This window comes from Cebidichthys violaceus, unplaced genomic scaffold (genome assembly GCF_023349555.1).
Source record: "Cebidichthys violaceus isolate CVI_PGR_0920_01 unplaced genomic scaffold, fCebVio1.0.p SCAF_26, whole genome shotgun sequence".
Lineage (NCBI taxonomy): Eukaryota > Metazoa > Chordata > Actinopteri > Perciformes > Stichaeidae > Cebidichthys > Cebidichthys violaceus.
This window is the reverse complement of record NW_027176439.1, coordinates 3,326,202-3,346,322: the sequence shown is the minus strand read 5'-3', so window position 1 is coordinate 3,346,322 and position 20,121 is coordinate 3,326,202. Positions and strand designations below refer to the sequence as shown.

The 20,121-nt window shown below is 43.8% G+C and overlaps 1 protein-coding gene across 1 annotated transcript in view; it reads left to right on the top strand.

The window, feature by feature from the left end:
* The first annotated feature begins 1,196 nt into the window (after positions 1 to 1,196).
* Positions 1,197 to 20,121, top strand: part of srrm4 (serine/arginine repetitive matrix 4) — a 62,092-nt gene continuing 43,167 nt past the window's right edge. Inside the window, exon 1 of the mRNA XM_068720910.1 lies at positions 1,197 to 2,211. Within this exon, the coding sequence (XP_068577011.1) occupies positions 2,006 to 2,211 (206 nt within the window). The 5' untranslated portion in view covers positions 1,197 to 2,005. The remainder of the gene's footprint in view (positions 2,212 to 20,121) is intronic.

Here is a 20,121-nt window from a genome sequence, read left to right as displayed (position 1 = left end):
GATGATTCGCAGCATTAGAGACGGTGCGACAAAAGAGAAAAGGAGAGGAGAGGGAGGAGGGAGTGGGGGGGGGGGGGGGGGGTGTAGGTTGTTGAGCTGTTGCTCCGTGTTATGTGTCGTGTAGAAGCAGACTGAAGAGGAGAGGAGGAGGTATCCGACGGCAGGGAGAAGCTGAAACCCCCCCCCCCCCAGGGGGAGGTTTGTGTCAGCCGCATGCTCTGGCTGCTCCTCACTGAGCCTGGGCCTTTTGTTATGCTGATTCACTCAGCCTTTTGTCCAAGACACTGATGGAGTGTGTGTGTGTGTGTGTGTGTGTGTGTGTGTGTGTGTGTGTGTGTGTGTGTGTGTGTGTGGGAAGAGGACAAGAAAAGACACAGTTTACAGCTTATTGCAGACTATGTGTAGAGTAGACATATCAATAATCCCTGACCCATGGGATAGCATACAATGTCTTTCCATAAATCAATGAAAATGTTCAATTATGGATGAGACTGGGTGAGGATGTAGTTGATCCACCTCTTATTCAATGCAATGATTTGTAGTTTTGTAAGAACTTTCTATTGTTTGATGAACTCTTTCTTTCTAAAGTCGTGTGTGTCGTGTTGTCATCGCCTCTATGAGGAGGATCATGTTTCACTGTCCCAGTTCAAAGTTCAACTTGTTGAGCAGCAGTAGTTAGTGGTGGCCGTATAGGTTCAATGTAACATAAACAAGGAGATACGTGGCAAATCAGTAATGAGCAGCAACTTTACACGCTACAGAAAGATGTCATGTTTGGACAAAGTCCAAATGGACAAAAAAATCAAATCATTTGTTGAGCAACACCTAAAAATTCCTTGAAACTTAATTCAGGCAAGCATTATTATGTTTTCAGGAGGATTTATCGCTTGAATATCAGAAAATAGCAAAATTCTTGCAGATTTGTTTTGTGTTGATCAACTAATCGATTACTGAAAGAAATAATCGAAAGGAACAAAATGATTGGAGGCACAAAGAGGAAGAAGTAAAGGACAGAAGGACTGATCGGGAAAGAGGAAGGAAGGGATGACGGGAGGAAATGAGACACAAAGAATAAAAGAAACGGATAAAGCGAGAGAAAGAAAGGGATGCTGGGACGCGTCAGGAGGAGAAGTGAACCTAATCAAGGGTAGAGTAGAGTGATTAAAGTGTAGCACTGAGAGAGAGAGAGAGAGAGAGAGAGGATGACAGGAGGTGTCCCTCTCCCCAGTGTCCAGCCCCCGACGTTGACGTCACAAGCTGAGAGACACAAAACAAGCCGCTCTCAGCTGAGCTCCTCACTCGATTTCCACTCTCACACACTCACACACACACTCACACACACACACACACGCTCTCCAACGCTCGTCCACGCCTGCCCTCAGACACGCCGCGGCACTTGCCTCGACACCTGCTCAGCGCTCAGCGGGCATGCGTCTCTCGCCTCTACGCCAAAACATTGCACTCAAGAAAGACGACCAAAAAAAAAAAAAAGAGCCACACTTTGCCTCTCTCTGTCTCTCTCACCCTCTGACTCCTCTGGACTGAAACGTGCTCCGTCTCTCGCAAGCGATGCCTGATTCTGTGTGAGGCTGCCGACCGGGAGGGTCGCTCCGACTCCCCGACCTCGTCCCCCTCGCCCCCCCCCCCCCCCCCAAAAAAAAAGCAGCAGATGTGACTGAAGAGGAGAGGCGGAGAGAAAGAAACTCAATCTCCCCCCACTCCATCTGGGAGAACAATACCCAGCCTCCAGTTGGAGAGGGTCAGCTTTTGTCCCTCTCCCCACGCTCCCGCCGGAGAGAGGACAGACGCTCTGACACGTTGACCCGATGCTGTGAGAGGAGAGGACGGTCGCAAGGCAGTCTCACGGTTTTGATTCAGTACTTGGACAGCTCCTGAGCGACAACGTGTGCGTGTGTTTCCCATGAGCGTGTAGACTCTTTTTATTGGGGTTTTTTTTTCTGGGTTTTTTTGGGGGGGGGGGGGTTTTGGAGACCAAGAACCACAGATGCAGCCCCAGTGCTCGCTCCAGCCGGGCCCCTGTGGCCCCCCACCGCCGTCCCTGGGATCGCTGAGGATCACCGGCGGCTTCCAGCGGCTGGAGGAGAAGCAGCTCTTCGAGAAGTTTTGGAAGGGGACTTTCAAGGCTGTGGCCACCCCGAGACCGGAGAGCGTCATCGTGGCCAGCATCACCGCCCGCAGGAGGGTGACCAAGTGAGTTCTCATCTCTCTCTCTCTCTCTCTCTCTCTCTCTCTCTCTCTCTCTGATCGCAGTAACGGAACAGACGCATCCCGTGTTTGTTTGTTTTTTTTTGTTCCCCCATTTGAAATGTGATTGACGTCCAGCCGCTTCAAAGAGTTGTCAGAGGTTACAGAGCTTTCGTTTTTTTGGGCGAGTAACTCTCCGTTGCAACACACGCGTGCCTATACGGCTCATCGGCAAGTGGTTGCGGAGTTATTGCCAAGAAGGACTCTGATGTTTTTTGCATTTTCTAAATTTGACTGATGCCAGAAACACCCTTGAATTCTCTCCAAAGTCAGTCTCGCCACAAAGTCGATGCTTTTTGGTGATTTATAAGTCAAAAGACCGATTGTTATCTAGTTTGTTTTCCGTGACTATACTTAAACACTTTAGCTTTCACATTGACACCTCGCGCGCTTACCCGACTCTGAGAGCTGAAAATATGTCTTCACCTCTCTTCGCTGTCATTATGCAGCGGGACACGTATGAACATACGGCCGAACACACAGCTGTGTGTGACACTTTCCCTTATCGGAGGTCACATGGCAGCGTCTTCGTGCCGCTAATGTCACACCCGTCACCCTCTTTGCCCTCGTGTCACGGGCTTTGCGCCAGTGTCTGTTTGAACGCGTCACGTGTTTGTCCCCCCCCCCCACCCCCCACCCCCCCGCTTTCATCCCAAAGGTCGGCTGTAGCACTTGGAGGGGAGGAGGATGGATATCTGTTGCTCTCTCCTCCTCCTCCTCCTTGTCCCTTCTTGTTTTTGATCCCGTCCTCTCTCCCGTCCTCTCTCCCTATCGACCGTCGTCTCCCGGCTCTGACAACTTTGTCCGTTTGCGTCGTGCGCCGCTCGGCCTGCTGTGCCTGTTTTGTCGAACGCGGCGTCATGACGCCGCTTTGCCTTTCGAGAAAGGCGTGTAACGGCACACGCGACGGATGTTCAAACAGGTAGAACATTGGCACAACCGCACGGGCGCCTACTTGCATATCAAATGATCATCGCTTGCTTGGGTGACCTTTGAATGGTTTTGACACCCGCTATCAACTTTCTCTGATGTGAAATTAGCTATGTTAATGAGGATTAGAATGGCCCATTTCATCCAACATCAGCACAGGCAGCGCCACACACTGAACCAGATAATGTGTCTTTAATGGGCTCTAATACAGCAGGACCGTAACGCTGCACATGGCCTGGTTATAAAAGATTTTATTAGCTTGTTGGATATGATGAGAAAACAACGCTTTATTGGAAGAATATGACCAAATATGCCCCCTCCTCCTCCTCCTCCTCCTCCTCCTCCTCCTCCTCCTCCTCCCTAATTTTTCTGTCAGTCAACAGACAGATAGATTCAAATCTATTTGGGGAAACCGGCAAAAAAAAGAGTAAATAAACCTACCAAACTAAAAGATATTTAATGTGGCTCGCTGCCATGAAGTGAGCAGCCTCTTTTTTTTTTTTTTTTTTTTTTTTTTGTAAATAGCCGGAGACTCTGGAGCGGGGCCCAGCTGTCTCTTCAGCTTTAGCATCTGTAGGAAGGAAGCTCTCCTCAAGTGGCTTTGCTCCTCCACCGTGACGCCGATGGCAGCGTGGCAGGGGGACCGGGGCGAGACCGGACGTCCCCAGAGAGTGGACATAATGTCCCTAATTCGACCCCCGGGGGTCTTGCCTGTCAAAGGCGACGGCTCCCGTCGTCCACCGTCCCTCTCTGGTCCCCTTGCCTCTGTGTGAATATTTGCAGGAGGGTGAAATGCAGAGGCTCCTTTGGATGATACGGATTGTAAATAATGAGTAAAACACAACAAACAAGCACAGCACCCAGAGACTGTGAACGCAGGAGGAAGCTGGGGCATCCTCCCTCCCTCCCCCCCTCCTCCCTCTCTCCCTCCCGGTAGCACTGTTGATTTTGCATGAGCGGAGAGTAACTGGGGAATGCTTAGACCATCAGAATGCATGGCCTCAGGCTCGCTCCTCCGCCTCCTTCTCTCCAAGAGGAGACATCATTATTCATCGTGGATAACTGAGGGGTGATGAACAATTGCAGTGAAAGTGAGGGGGCATCATGTACAACAAGCAGAGGGGGAGAGAGAAGAGAGGAGACATGGGGGGGGGGAGACAGAGGGGAGAGGTTTCATGTTCAATCAGCACAGGTCTCTTTTCTGTTCGCACCGTCCTGCCTCTTCCTCTCCGCTCTCCTCCTCCTCTCTCTCTCCCTCCCTCTCTCTCTCTCTCTTTACCACTGAAACCAAAAAAAAAGAAGAAATGCTGGAAGGTCCCGTTAGCCACAGAGGAGTAATTAGGAGTTTGTTGTTCTCCCTCTGTCCTCCCCCTCTCTGTCCTCCCTGTCTCCTCCTCTTCGGTCCAGTCGCACGGTGGAGGGGAGGAGTCCACTCTCTCGGTGCAGCGGGGTGGGGCTCTGCTCCAAACCATTATGACCCTGCAAGCTGTTTTGTTCATGGGGGGGCTCCTCATTAAATATGCAGCCTGGCCAACTTCGGATTGTGCGCAAGTGTGTGTGTGTGTGTGTGTGTGTGTTTGTTTGTATGTCTGTGTGCATTCATGTGCATCTGTATACTGGAGATGTTTTCCAGCAATTGCAAGGGTTTGAAATGAGAATGTAAGCTTGCTTGTGTGTGTGTGTGTGTGTGTGTGTGTGTGTGTGTGTGTGTGTGTGTTCGGGAGTGTGTGTGTGTATGTATGTGTGGCTGCTGTGTTAGTGGGGTCTTGTCCAACTCTGTGGCAGATGGCAGGCTCCAGAGAATGAAGTGTAAAGGAGGGGGGGAAGTGTGTGTGTGTGTGTGTGTGTGTGTGTGTGTGTGTGTGTTAGGGGGTTTCAGGCCTCTTACCTCAGCAGATGCTGGTTTAACGAGGAGGAGAGGGAAAGGGTTTGGAGGGGCTTGTACACTGACAGCCCCGGTGGGAATATACAGCGGGGTGGACAAAATAATGGTAACACCTTTGAACAGAATGCGGTGCAATTCAACTGCAGCCTGGAAACTGAACACAAAGTCACATCAACACTTCTTTGAAATGATCCCAATCAAAAATGAATCATTATGAGAGTAGATACCGCAGAGATGTTGTGCCGAATTAGTAATTAAAATGCTATAGTAATAATAACTATATTGTCTAAACAGAGATAACAGTAAACCAAACTACAGAGTAAACAGTAAAAATGCTAAATGAATCAGATTACAATAAGAATTTCAGAGTTTAACACAGAACACATCAGTAACACAATGATTAACTCAGAAAAATACAACCAAAAGAGAAGACACAACAATAAAAAGGCTTTCTGATAAAAGTTATTAGACGTGATTGTAAAAGACGCTACAGAGTTGGCTACTCTGAAATACTGAGGCAGTGAGTTCCGAAGGTGAGGGTCACGGACTGAAAGAGGCCCCGGTCACCTCTGGTAAGAAAGCTAGTGGGTGGAACAAATGGGAGACTGTGGCCTGAGGATCTCAGTGGCTCATAAAGGATTTACATAGCAACAATAACTAGGGGCCTGACCATGCCTTGAAAAGCCTTAAAACTGTCAAGCCAATTCTTGAAGTAAATTCTAAGACCCACAGGGAGCCGATAATGGGAATGAGAATGGGAGTGATGTGATCTGAGTTTTTTTGTTTTTTTTAAAGCCATTTTTGGATGAGCTGGAGGCGAACAAATGGCCTCCTTAAAAAATAAAGGCATGCATTACTTTCTAAGATCTGTAGCGGTGAGAAATGATGACAGTTGTTCATGGAATAACTCTTTTGATTCTAAATACATTTAAAAAGAACTGAGGCTTTGAAATAGGCCCAAAGCCATTTAAAACCAAAGGGTCATGGGTGAACTTTTTTTGGACAATTGCGTGCTTAAAATTAGATTTTTGAAACCTAAGAAATCTTGAGAGAGGGAAGAGGATATCATGGAGGCTTGTTTTTTTGTTTTTTTTCAGGCTTGATGGATCGATTGGTGTCAATTTGTAGCCTGATTTATTGATAAAGTGATTGAAGAACTCCTCACATTTTGCTGCGATGACTTCAGGGGAAATGGGGAGGAGGAGGAGGAGGAGGAGGAGGACCGATCACTGAGTCAATGGTCTGAAATACAACCCTGGCTGGATTGTGGCGTTCCGAGGCAATCGGCTGTGAATAATATGTATTCTCTGCGTGTTTTACACAAGATTGCAAGATTCCCAAATTCTTTCTGCTTTCTCTTAATGTCCCTAAAGTGATCATTTAGCTAGGCAGAGGGTTTTTGTTGTAATGTCTTTTCTTTTATCTTAAAATACTGCTGCATATGCTATTGAAACCACGAAATAAAATGATGTAAGTCAGGTTTATTACAGCTTGGGTGTTATTTTCCTGACTTTGCCCAGTATATATCAGTTGTAAAACCGTTGCACTCACAAAGGATACTGAGCTCTTTGAATACAGCTTTAACAAAGATCCGACGGGTTGAAAACGTGCCAGGTGATCTGAACCACTTCACTGATTGGACCTGAAACGACAACGTCGTAGAACAGGAGGAGCTATTTTTGGCGCTCCTGGTTCTGGAAGTAAAAAGTTAATGTTACGAGACTCACTGCTCTGCTACAGCTTGGATCTGTAGAAACATGCCTGATTGAAACGACACACCAAAAGAAGGAGATACGAGAAGAAATGAACTACGATTCCCATGGTGCATTTCTGTAACAAACGTCCAGTCACCAATCCCAAAGACTCGGTTACAGTACATGCACTGCTAATATGCTACGTTTGTGAAAACTGACAATATAATCTGCAGCTTAAATGAATTCACCTTTTAACTTTGGGTACATTTTGCATCTGTTGCGCCATGTTTTGCTGCAGCTGAGGCTCATGGGTATTGTAGTATTCACCACTTTGCATAACAAAGTGTCCCCCATTGAAAACTGTGTGAGCACAACTAAAGCATGTATGGTCGGTCATGCACTGAGATGAATGGAAAGTTTAGGTAGTAATTTTAAATTTTTTCTTTAAAATATAAAATGTAATAAGTTTCGTCAACATGGGGACTTTGTTCTGTCTGACCAGAATCAGAATCGATGAGAACTTATTTCAGCGATGTTGCCAGATGTTTCCAAGTTAGGGAATAAACAGAAAAAGAATGTTTTTGTGGTTGTAGTGGAAACGATTTGTCTTGGGTTCATATTTCCAATGTTGGTCACCTCTGGTGTCCCGCCGGATATCATCCACACAAACACAGACGTACAAATGTTCTGAGAGTGGGAATAAATGAATAGAGAATGCAGAGTCTCAAAAACCTCAAGGAGCAGCTGTGAGAATGACAAACACCATCTTGTGACGGACGAGCTTTATCTCTCTGAATGCACTCCTGCTCTCCTCGTCGCCGAGTGTCTCTTCTCCCCCCCGACTTCCCTCCCTCTCCTCCCGTCAGTATCTCTCTCCTCCCTTCTCTCGGTATCTTTTCAGTTGAGCGTGAACTCGCCCTCGCTGTGTCTGTGTCGTATTACTCGGAGCACACAGGATGCGGCTGCTGAGGCATGCTGACAAGAGAGCAGGAGACGACGCCGGCTCCCCGGGCAGCGATCCGACTTATCGCCGCAACGGATTCACATTCGGTATTGATTCCCGTGTAGCAAATCCAAATCAAAACCAGAGTCTGTGGCTTAACGCTCGAAACATCGTTCCAGTGTGTTTTACAGCGGGATGCATTTTCTTATGTCACAGGAATAGCAGTTATGATGCAGATGCTAATTGGTGGAGTTGATCTGTATTAGACATTGATTTCCGCACAACTAATCCATTTCGTCGTGCCCACCCCCCCCTGGCACCTCTCCTCAGCTAAACACTGTTAGCTCCGTCAGCACTGCGGCCTCGCAGGGGTTTACATTTTCAGCGCCGTTAGCACCTTTAGCACCTTTTAGCACCTTTTAGCCGCGAGCCCCCAGCCTCCGTAGTCGCCATGTTGAGAGCTGTGTGGAGGCAAGAGACTGTTAAAGGAGCTCAATTTGAAATTCAGAGCAGATCTGAGTTCAGTGTTTTCCTAGGAAAAGAGAAGGGGAAAAAAAAAACGCACACATGAATACGTTAGAAAAGTTACCAACATTTTGATCAGTTCATACATGGTGCGTCGTCAACAGAGAGACTTTAAAGAGGAGACATTTGTTTTCTTTTCATTCTGCACAACGTGTGAATTGTTTTCTGAGTGATGTCTGTGAGGAGACACCATTACAGTAACAGAAAATGAAAGTGTGTTTGATGGATCAAGTGTCTCTGAAGGTCTGAAATTAACTGATTTTGGCGATATTACTATTCCTGCTCCGAAGCGAGGCCGTGGCAGCGAAACTACAGAGTGCGTTGTGTTGAGCGAAGCTGCGTTTTCATTGCTTTAGAATGTAACTTTCCATCTGCAAGAAGAAGATTGTGTTATTTCTTCTTTCACAACTTGCATAGTCTTGCTTTTAAAGGAGCACCGATGCGTTTCATCACATTTTAAACATGCTGAAAGCGTCTGGCGCTCGTGTTGAATTGCACCTTTTTTGTTCTAAATGGTCGAACGTGCGCCAAAAGCATCAACTGCTTCGGCGCCAATTTCTATTTTTGAACCGGGATCTTCAGTATTTCGATCAAGTTAAAAGATGAAGGGGTAACTGTAACATACTAAAACGTTGCCTACACAGCGACCTTCTGCCAAGAATACCGCTGGTTCCTTGGTGTTGGCGTTTCAAACCCGATGCCTGCAGCGCACCGCTGCAGCATAAATTGACGTCCACTTAGGCGAGTTGCTTTCGGTGCATCTTGGCCTTAGTAAGTAAAAGAAGAAAATCCTTTTCTATCCATCATTTTTGAACTCTCCAGACAGGCTATCATAAATAATTTGAGCTGTTTATTTAGAGGAATTGAAGCGATGTTCTTGATGTTCTTGAAGGCAACCTGAAGAGGCGAGCCAGTCAGACTGCTTTTATACCTTTCCAATTACCAACACTGCGAACATTCATATTTCTCTGTACCTGCAGGGTGCTATTGTACCAATCCCTTCCAAGTGCTGCTGCAGTTTGGCTGCAGCTAACAATATAAAGTTCCCTTCTTTGTGATCTGATTTCATCTTAGTGTAAAAGTTGATAATTCAGCCTTTTGAAAGTTCAGTTTGACGTTTCCACATTTAACTCGTCTCTGCGTCTCATACTGGTGCTGTTACAAATTACTTTTGGCTCTAATGACACTCCCATTGATTCTGGGAGACGATGTGCTGAGTGTTAACTTGTGATAAATGCTTGATGCACCCAAAGCTTGATGGGAAAGAAAAGAGCCAGTCTCTGTGAATTGGGAGCTCAAAAGTGTCTTTGATAAATTTTTTTATCCAACAAATCTCTTTCTTTCTTTTTTTATTCTCGTGCACACACTTCATGAAAAGATGTAAGATTGTGTGCTTGGTTGGGTTTTGCATCAGAGGATGGATCGGCTCTGAATCCCTCTGTGCGCACACACACACACACACACACACACACACACACACACACATAAATATATGCATTATTTTTACTGTATCCAGTGGTTGAGTGCATCAAGACCCCTAAAGGCATCAACATGCTAGCAATAAAGAGAAGCATGCCGTAGCAGAATCAACATGTGAACTCATACAAATCTGTGTCTGTCGCTGCAGGTTTTTTCGGCCGAGTCACAACGTTGTATATCGTACGTTTCTGCAAACCACGGATACGTTTAAAGTGGAGGGGGTTTTTTTGCATTTCGGTCAGAGCAAGTGACGTAGTATATCGAGCGACAGCTACCTGGCAATATAATGAGTATAATGAGCGAGAGAGTCCTCTGAGGGCACCAGAAGGGGGATGGGTCAAACAAACAGTGAACTTTCACCCAGGAGACCGCTGTACATGTCCCGCTTAAAACCAAACAAATATAAAAGTCAGCAAAGGCTGCTCAATGTTTAGCTAGACTAGTTACATTGCTTTTTTTCATTGTTACGGTTGATTACTTTACAATGTTGTGTTATTATTATTATTTTCTAACTATAACCAAGCAGTTCTGTTGCTTAAACTTAACCAATCGTTTCACAACGTTAGCCACGTGTCGCGTGTCGTGCAAGTGAGATACAAGGCTGATGTGATACATATAACATGTAACGTCGAGATTGAACATTTTCAGTGGTTTAAAGAACAATGGCACACAAAAAAAAGGTTGGCGACTGGCTTTTTTTTTTTTTTCTTTTCTTTTTTTTTTATGTTCATTGTTTTACTCTTCCAGCCTGGCAGGCAACTTGAAAGTGAGTCGACTATATTACTGTAAATTAAACAAACTATGAGAAATGACAAACTTAGAATATCAACAGAGAGCGATAAAGATAGATTGGGGAAAACCGTCCGACTTTAGAAGCAGTAATTCATCATAAAGAAATACACAACCTTTAATTTGTTCAGCAAGATGTTTTGAAGACTTGATAATTAATCTTCAGAGCTGAAACAAAAGCAATTGACTAACAAGTGAATATAGACACGTTGTCGCATGACAGAACATCTGATATTGATTCTGCAAAGATTGTGGCCCATGTTTAATCTTCAGACATGCATGTTGGGTCTTTATAAGCCTGCCATGTGTTCATCTTTGATTTGGCAGCAAGCATAACCTGAACCTCAACTCTCATCGCAGTACAATCAATTATAATAACCATAACACCAACAAACCTCGAGGAAGGGAAGACGTCACTTTGGAGAATTTTACTGTTATGTCTCCTCTTGGGACAATATTTTGAAATACAACATGAGCACAACCTGCTTGCATGTGCAGGTGCCTACAGTGACATATACGGGCATGCACATATACGGTCCATATGGAGACTGACACACATAGCGCCATGGGGGGGGGGGGGTTCAACATGATAATTCCTCCAGAGCTGAACAGCGGCAGCAGCAATTTCGAAGATGAAAGCAAAGAGCTGAGAGTTAACCCTTTCCTCGAAACGTCGGCTCAAAGCTGCTGTGAAATTTCCCCTCCGGCGTCACAGCTCTCCGCCTCAGTGAGGAAAATACCGCACACTGCCTTCCTCCTGCAGCGATTTCCATGTGAAGCATTTTCATGCGGTCCAGAAATCATTTTCTGTAGTTCGGGGAAGGAGGGGAAACTTGATGACAATCTGACAGGGGCGGGCCTGTTTTGGGCCCTTTTCGACATCACCCCTGACCTCTTCTTTTTCTTTCTTTTTTTTTTTTTTTAGCGAAATAATGATATTTCATTTTAAATCAACTTCTTTACTCGCCTTGTTCTTTGCATCTGGTTGATGTCCAGAATACAATGTTTACATGGAGCAAAAGTAGCCTCGGTATTTGTCTCCCTGTAGTCTAAATGACCTTGATATTCGTATCTGTGTCCTTGACTATCATGATGGTTGTTAACCTATTAAATAACATCGACATTACTAGAGCTTAGCCTGCACACTTATTTGATTTACATGTGAAACTTAGCTCTACATTGAAACTAACTAAAATAAAACATGAACAAAAAAAAACCACAGTACTAGCTCCTTTTAAAGTTTTTGCTATTGTACAATAAGTTTTGAGGAAGATATCTACACTTTCTCTACGATGACGTAACGGACCGTAGTTTATCATCGATCCACACGGATCCCCCCCCCCCCTCACGGTTTGGCACGCATGTGAACCTGAGCATTAATTACACAGTTTAACCATCACAGTGTGACATAAAGTTCCATAATCGGCAGATCGAATAACCACAGTTGTTTGAAGAAGATGGTTTCACAGCAATAGAGACTAGACTTCAGTCTCTGCTCGGGTAGACATTACTTCCCTTCATCTCAGTTGTTTGCTGCTTTATTAATTCTCTGAATGTTGTATATTGAACTCAAGCTCAGTAATAGACTGTAATGTTAAGTTCTGTATGACAGATGGTGTTGACTGCATATCTTATTCTAATTTGTACTAATGACTCCATAATTTACCTCATTTGGCGACAGAGACTGATAACTGAAAGTACAAATGCCAACCCATTTCTCTCTGTCACCAATTCCAACATTTAACTGTGCATCATATTTTAAAAAGCTCATCCTATGTGATTTGCATGTAACCAAATGTGAAGTGTAAATGTGGAATAATTCCCTCTGAGACGCCGTACAAACACACGTGATACGCAATGTCAGCGCTTCTGAACTGCACTGAAGTAGTTCAGCAAGTCCACCTTCCAAATCTGAGCGTTGACACGAAGACAACAGAATTGATTCTATTGAAGCTGTGTGCAAAGATGTAGCTGTTCAATCAGCATCAGTAAAACATAAGGCGAGGATGTAATCTGTCATGCTGTGAAGAGACATTTTCTGCTCCAATGGCATAGAGCGGTGAAACGATTGAGTTTGAGCTTGTGTTTTTACGCCTGAATTACTTTAATTCCACAATCATAAAGGGGAGGGGGGGGGGGGGGGGGGGGGGGGGGGAGGAAATAATTTGCCCTGTTTGAAAGTTCCTGTCTTTTTCATTGAAATTTGAACTGTTCATGTAAACAAATCTAGAGTAAACTACAGCAGGTCGGATCTTTCTCTGCACCTGGTTGCCCTTACGTTATGATAAAACCGAGTGCACTGACATTTAAAAAGACTCATGACATTTAAAGCCATTAACATAATACATTGTGTATGCTTGTTCACATGGTGTGTGTGTGTGTGTGTGTGTGTGTGTGTGTGTGTGTGTGTGTTTGCCAAGTGCAGACAAGATTAACTAGAACAGATCGAGACACAAAGGTGGGGAATCGTTATTAACGTGTAAAACAATCTCTGAAATGTAAAACCACAGTTTTTTCCTGTAAAAACATTTTCTCAGTAGTTCGGTGGACTCAGACTCTGAGGGTTTGTCAACAATCAAAAGCTTTCGTCTTTCAAACCTCATTAGGGGTTTCTTACGAGCTTTGACCCCGTAATGTTCGGGCTCCTCGGCTTTACTCGGGGATGTGACTGACCCACGGCGACAGATGTTTCCTCAAATACTTCACTTGACTCTCAGTGTTGGCTTCCTGTGGATGCTCGTGTTTACTCGACCTTGTTCAAATGCTTCAAAGAGAAGATATTGTGGACTTGTTTTGACATTGAAGAACAAGTACACAACAAGGTTAAAGCTCATTCAACTGAATGGGCAAAAAGAAAAACATCAACTTTTCTTCAATTTCTTACATTTGGTCTAATTTTTTTTACATTTTCTCTTTTTTTAACGCTGATGTTTTTGAGCTGCTTGTTTTTTTGGCTACAGTCCTTTTATTTATATATATATTTATATATATATATATAAATAAATATATATATACATATAAATAACAATCAAGTTGTCACATCTACCGTTTTCTAGACTAGATATTAGGAGATATTTGGTCTGAAATACAATCAGATTGTATTACTTTGTCTTACTTTGTACAAATGGCACAAAGCACTCGTACGACCGTTTACTCGTAAACTGCTCAGAGCGTGTTCCGTGGTCGAACACTAAAAAAGGCATCAATGTAGACTCCCGGTAATATAATCCACTTCCACTCTCCGTGGTTTGGGATGGCCCTTCATATGCCTCCAAACGGAGTGGGTAGGGAGGTGCAGGGGCCATAGCGTGTAGTGCAGCTTTATGTAATTGGCTTCTGTAATTTGTGGAAGAAACAGGGTGAAGGAGAGAAAGAGAGGGAGGAAAAAAAAAAAAAGGACAATATTTATCATTTTCAATTAAGAGGTGGGCTGGAAATCAATATAACAGCAGTGCAAAGCATGGCTGTAATAACTGTGACAGAAGAAGGAAGGAAATGAGAGGGGAGACTCCGTGAGTGACATTTTAAGATTGTCCATTTCAGGACTCTGTAGCAGCCAAGGTTATTACACTTTGCTCAATATCATATTCCAGCCCATGAATAGAAATCCTTTTCTTGAGTCTTGGCCAAAGGGAATTGAATTATCTGCAGGCGCATATAAAGCATTGAATAGAGGATGAGAGAGAAGGTGAAACATCCCTTCTGTCCTCTCGACTGGCTCGACATGAAACGGACAGCAGTAAATCTCACAGACGCTGAGGGATGACCTCTTCCTTTTGAGCGATTCATTACCGGCGAGTGGTGGCCGAGAGAGGGACGGCTCGCTCATTAGGATCCATTAGATCTTCACAAACCGGGGGAAATCCCTGGAAATGAAAAAGATATGACCCAACTTTGAACTTTTAACGGCTCGTCATCTGGCCTGCAGCGAAGAGGCCCCGCAAGCCAAGGAGTGTTCGCTTCTGAATGTAAAGTGCGCTGGTGCTGCTCGCCTTAAAACGGCCAGTATGTCATCTATGAAGTCTGTTCACATGGATTGCTGAAGAGTTCGACTTAACAGATTAAAAAAAAAAATCTGCATGTCATAGTTCGCCATTAGTTTTTGGTACTTCGCCATCACAAGTGGATCTACTGAATGCAGCATTTCCATTAAATTGACTTGCTGGAAAAAGCACAAGCCAATTTTTTTTTTTCCCAGAGAAACCCCATCTTGTCATTTTTGATTGTGTTTATGCTTTTGACACACAGTATGTGCCGTAAATGCTCAATTATTTACGCCTTCTTGCATACAGCATACAATAAACATACACTCCTGCGTGAGGAACTCCCGAGTTTGTAAGAGCCAAAGCATAAAGCATGTAATGCGACAGGTTTTGAATTTACATCGAAAGGGAAAAAAAAGTCATAATCATAATAAGATCAGCGGTGCTTTTGGGGGGGGGGGGGGATAGTTATTGCCACATCCAACTGGAATATGCCATGAGGAAGCGCAATCACTCATAATGACAGGAGGCTGAAACCCCTCTCAGTCTCAGTCAGGCAAAGGCCTCATTAAATATGCATACAGCCCAGAGTCGGCATATTGGAAAAACTGAAAAATCCTACATAATAGGCTGAAGCCGTTTTCCCCCTGGCAGCAAATTTAACTCCAAAAAAAGAGTCCCAGGTACATTTTGTTTACGATAGAGCAACACACACACACACACACACACATTAACACACAGAGGACATTCAGACAATGAGCCTGGTTGGTCACAATGTTTGTCCTTTTTTTTTTTTTTTTTTGCCAAGTATGCTACTTCTTTGTAACTGGACCCCTGAAGCAGTCATACTATTCATTATTAAAATGCAAACCTATCAAAGTCAACTCCTCATCGCTTAAATTAAATCATTTCAAGGCTGACTGGCCCCCACGTCTCGGCCTCCTCCTCCATTTTTCATTTTCGCTTCTTGCCCATCCTCATTTTCAGGAAGACGTCCTGCCATTCATGTGAAATTGCCGCCATTTGCATAACTGATGCGGGGGTAAGGGTGCAAACTGTGGCGGTGTTGATGTCACGAATGCAATCGGAGATGGGAGCGGAGGATTTTAATTGGCCCGCAGCGTCACTCCCTTCCCTCCGCCGCCGCTTTCACCTCTGCCGTCGCTTCTTGACAGGAAATGTCACGCAATGACAAGCGATTCCGAAACTATAAAATTCGAAACTTTGTGGTGAAGTCGAGTCAGAGAAGGGCTGCTTTTGTTGAGAGTCTGAAATGTTTGTTTTTAGCTGCATTGGCCCTTTTTCAATCAATGAACGGTAACATTTTGAACAGCCTGCAAAATGTCTGCATTAAGAATTTATGGCACTAAACCTCTTATGATTCTAGTTAAGTAGTCCTAACACTTTGGCCTCATTATGTTGTTATTCCTGTTTTCAATATTCAGTCATAAGTAATGCATCCATTTTGCCTTGTGCTTAATAGTTCTTATATGAGCATAAAAATGCACCCAGCGGCCAGGATTCATGCTTTTTTTTAAAGCGATGATATAACTTTTACTGTCTTTTAGCTGTAAAATGACTATATTACATCTGAGGGGTTGACAGGGTTGTTGATCAATACCAGTGCCTCCCCATTCTAAGACACTCTCAGCATATAACAACTAGTCATTAGTGCGGTTATAGTCGCTCTGGGGGATTTTTTAATTCAACAAGGACACACAGTGTCACAGTCAGTGAAGCACCCTTCAGAGTTTAGTATTATCAAAGATACACGGTGTGTGAATGATCCTGGTTCAGTCCGTTGAGTTATTGGCTCGTTTTTTTACAAAGCGGAGATGGATTAGGTTAACATTTCTGGAGCCTTGACGTTAAACATTAACAACGTTGGCTTTTATTCTTTGGATAGGAGCTCAGCATGAAAAATAATGACTTGGTATTGGAAAGGGAATAGGAAGGAAATGTGAAAACACAATAGGACAGGATTGGCAAAATAGCAGGGCTGCGATGAGCTGAGAAGAAATGAATCATGACCTAAAAAGACGGAAAGATAATTTCACTCCTGTTTTACTCTCAGATTGGCTAACTAGGCGAGTTAGAGAGTGAGAGAAGTAATACATTCATTTGTGGGTTATTTCTTTTTCTCTGTGGAGTGCTGTGGATCCAAAGGCTAGGTCAAAATATAATGGTAAAATCCATTAAATTCATGGCTTTGATAGGCGGATTTGCACAGTTAACAGTGAGAGTGAGAGTAAGGATTAAACAAACAGAAAACTATCGTGTGTTGTTCAATGTACTTTCATTTAACCTCCTCTTTTGGAGTACGGACTGCTCCACAAAAGAGGATCGGCTTTCATACAGTGAGGAGACAGGAGTCAAGCTAATGAGCTTGCTAACTGACAGCAAGCTAGCTGTTAGCAAGCGAGCTAGCTTGGAGGTAAAGTTAGGCTTTAACAGAGAGTGTGACGAGGTAAATTTACCAAATTAACTTAAATATCGCATATGAAATATTTGTGGTACACATTAAGTGTGACGCATTACCTCGTTAGCAGTAAGCGAAAAAGGAAACGTAGCTTAAACTTCAGCTGTTAGCTTCATTTTTCACCTATATGTGCACAGCTGCCCTATAGAGCTTCCACTCAAATTTTGGCGGCGCACACTCCCTAATGCCACATCAGATGAACATGGATCAGATGAACATAGATCATAAATCAGAAGCAACAAGCTGATTCTGAGCAGTGGAAGGTCAACGTTAAGGTCAGCGAGTGACAGCGTAGCCGGTCGAGAGCTGTGCTCAGAGGCCACAGACTGTTGTTCAAAGGCTCATCTTCCCAGTGTGCTACTTCCGAGTGTGAGCGTTATTCCCAGTGACATCCCAGTAGCCGGCACATCCCAGTGAGAACTGATTAGGACAAATGGAGGTGACAGGTTGGTCGCTGTTCTCGGAGTGAGAGGGACACGCTAGGAAGTGGAGTAGAAATCTCCTTTTCTGTCAGGCCAAATTACACGGCGAGGATATAGGAGATATGATCCCTTCAGCAAACTTGGATCGCCTTTTTTAAACTATTTGATTGTGCTGCTTTCTTCTTGACATAAAAAAACCAGAGGATTTCTTAGCTATCGCTACCTTATGACGACCCTAAATGACAACCAACAAAACATATTTGCGTCTCTTTATCATTGATCAGTGGATGATCTCTCAAATTATACTGACTTCAGCAAAGTCTACCATGCAATTTCAAGTTTGCAGATGACAGAAAATCATTAAAGGCGGTTATCATTTTTCCCCCAACATCAGCACACTGCCCAAAAACCACATGATTGGTGTTTCTGTTGCCTTGGTGTCTGGAAATGGCTCATTTCTTTCCTTAATTACGTTAGGCAACAGCCTTGGGGGCTGCTCAGTCATCAGACGAGGGTTGGGCGATATTAAAATCCCTTTACTGACGATATTGTTTTAAGATAAAGAACAGTGTACGCAATTATTGTCCAAACAACGCATATAGATATCTATGGACCCAACTTTCCCGCTGGATTTAGGGCTACATGGGTTATTATTATTATTAATAATAAATATATGTAATCCTTTCCAAAATTCAAGTTTTTATCTAATGAAATGTTCCTCTTCGATCCTTATTTGCTGGCGTTTAGCCTTTCAAAAAAACATTTTCACTGCGGTCAAAACCTCCTGCACTCACCTTTATTAACGTGGCGGTTTATCAGCAATCTAACAGCACCATCAATCACCTTTATGTAACCACAATAAAACAATCATATTTCCACCATTTTTTTTTTTTAGGGCGATAACATCATACGCTTTGAAGACAGACACTCAAAGCTCAATTTGAAAACCCCAATCAAAGCTTCAAATGTGAAAACAAATGGCATTTGATATATATAGCCCTAGTAATTACGTATGGCATCAGAGGTATATTAGCAAGGTGTTACTCTTTTTTTTGAAAGCAGTTGGGCCTTTAATGACTGTTATCTACATTTTTTGCCATGCATGGCTCAATGGATCGCAGTGTCAGTCGGTCGGTCCAGACTGAAATATCTCAAAAACCACTGAATGAATTGCTTAGAAATTGTATACGGACATTAGTGGATCCGAGACGATGAATTCCAATGACTTTGGTGATCAGCTGATATTTCCTTGACATAACCTTGACATTGCATTACATTGGTGGTTTTGAGTGAAATGTCTTGACAATCATTTACGGGATTATCAAGAAATTCGGTACAGACGTTCATTTCTGCAGTCTTTGTGTTACTGTTCTGGGATTTACAACGTCTTGAGACCCATGTGGGAGATAAGTACCTAATTCTTGTGTAACATGTCGTCTTGTTTGTCTTGTAGACCTATAATTAAACAATGATTCTGTTAGGTTGTGTGCCATCAGCGAGGCCACAATGCAAGTTTAATTAACTTCTCAGCCTTTAAAGTCAGCCTTATTCACCATCACGGAGAGGTGATCTGTTACACGTTCAGAGCCAGTAATTCATTAGCTATAGGCAGCCGTCATGATCACATGGAGTCACACATCTGTGAAATGCTTCTATTGCTCCGTGCTTTGATTCACCGGAAATCCCTCAGTTTGGAAAAAAAAAAAACACCCGTCAAAAAGAATTTGTCACGACAACGTTGAGATGAAATCTACTTTACAATACAGCTTTATCGCCTTGCCTGGTGGGGTGGAAATTTGTCTTTGACCATACCTTGACAGTAAACCATTAGAAACTGAGACATCCACCAGCCTCAGAACGATGCTTTATAAAGATACGGACACCGCATGTGCCGTTTAATTTGTCCGCTAATTAAATTTATCTTGCAGGGATCGGGGTGATCTGGGGATATTCTACCTAATTATAAGAAATATAATTAATGTCTCTGGCATACGAGCACATTTCAGTGGCTTCCTATCACTTCTTTTTCTCCCAGTTTTGCATCAATGAAAGAGTTGGTTATCGCGCTCGCCTTGATTCATTTGGAAAACATGAAAGCTTCTCTGGTAGCCACATAATTAAACGGGTATTTTTGGGGCATTCAATTTAAACTTGGGCTCAGCAGTGCCCTTGTAGGAGAAGTGGAATTGCTTTGTCTCAGCACTCTTTTTGACTCCGAAGACAGTTTAGGGAACTCAAATCGCAATAAAACACCAGATCTGAGTCCAACAGGAGGCTCCGAATTAATGATTTTCCTTTGATCCGACCAGGGTGATGCACAAGTGTCCTCATCTAAATGAGTTCCTACTTCTGTGAAAGACTGCTAAGGCTGTGCCAGAAGTACGACTTTCTGATTTTTCTTCTCTCCCATTGCGCCGAGGGAACCTTTTGGCAAAGAATCCACGGATTTAAACTACAAAGAATCTGAACCAGGTTTGCAATTATCACGATGCCTCATAGACTGAAGTTGCAGAACATCTGCCTAATCTAATCAACCTCCACATTATCCGACATTGTCTATATTTAGATATTATTTCAGGACCTACTGCAGCAGAATACAGCACACTGCGTTATATTATGGGGTGGACATTGAGCTGCCGGCCACAATTTGACTGCAGGACGCCCTCGTGCTCGTTTGATATATTCAGCCGAGGTGGGGGGCGGGGGGGGGGGGGGGGGGGGGGGGGC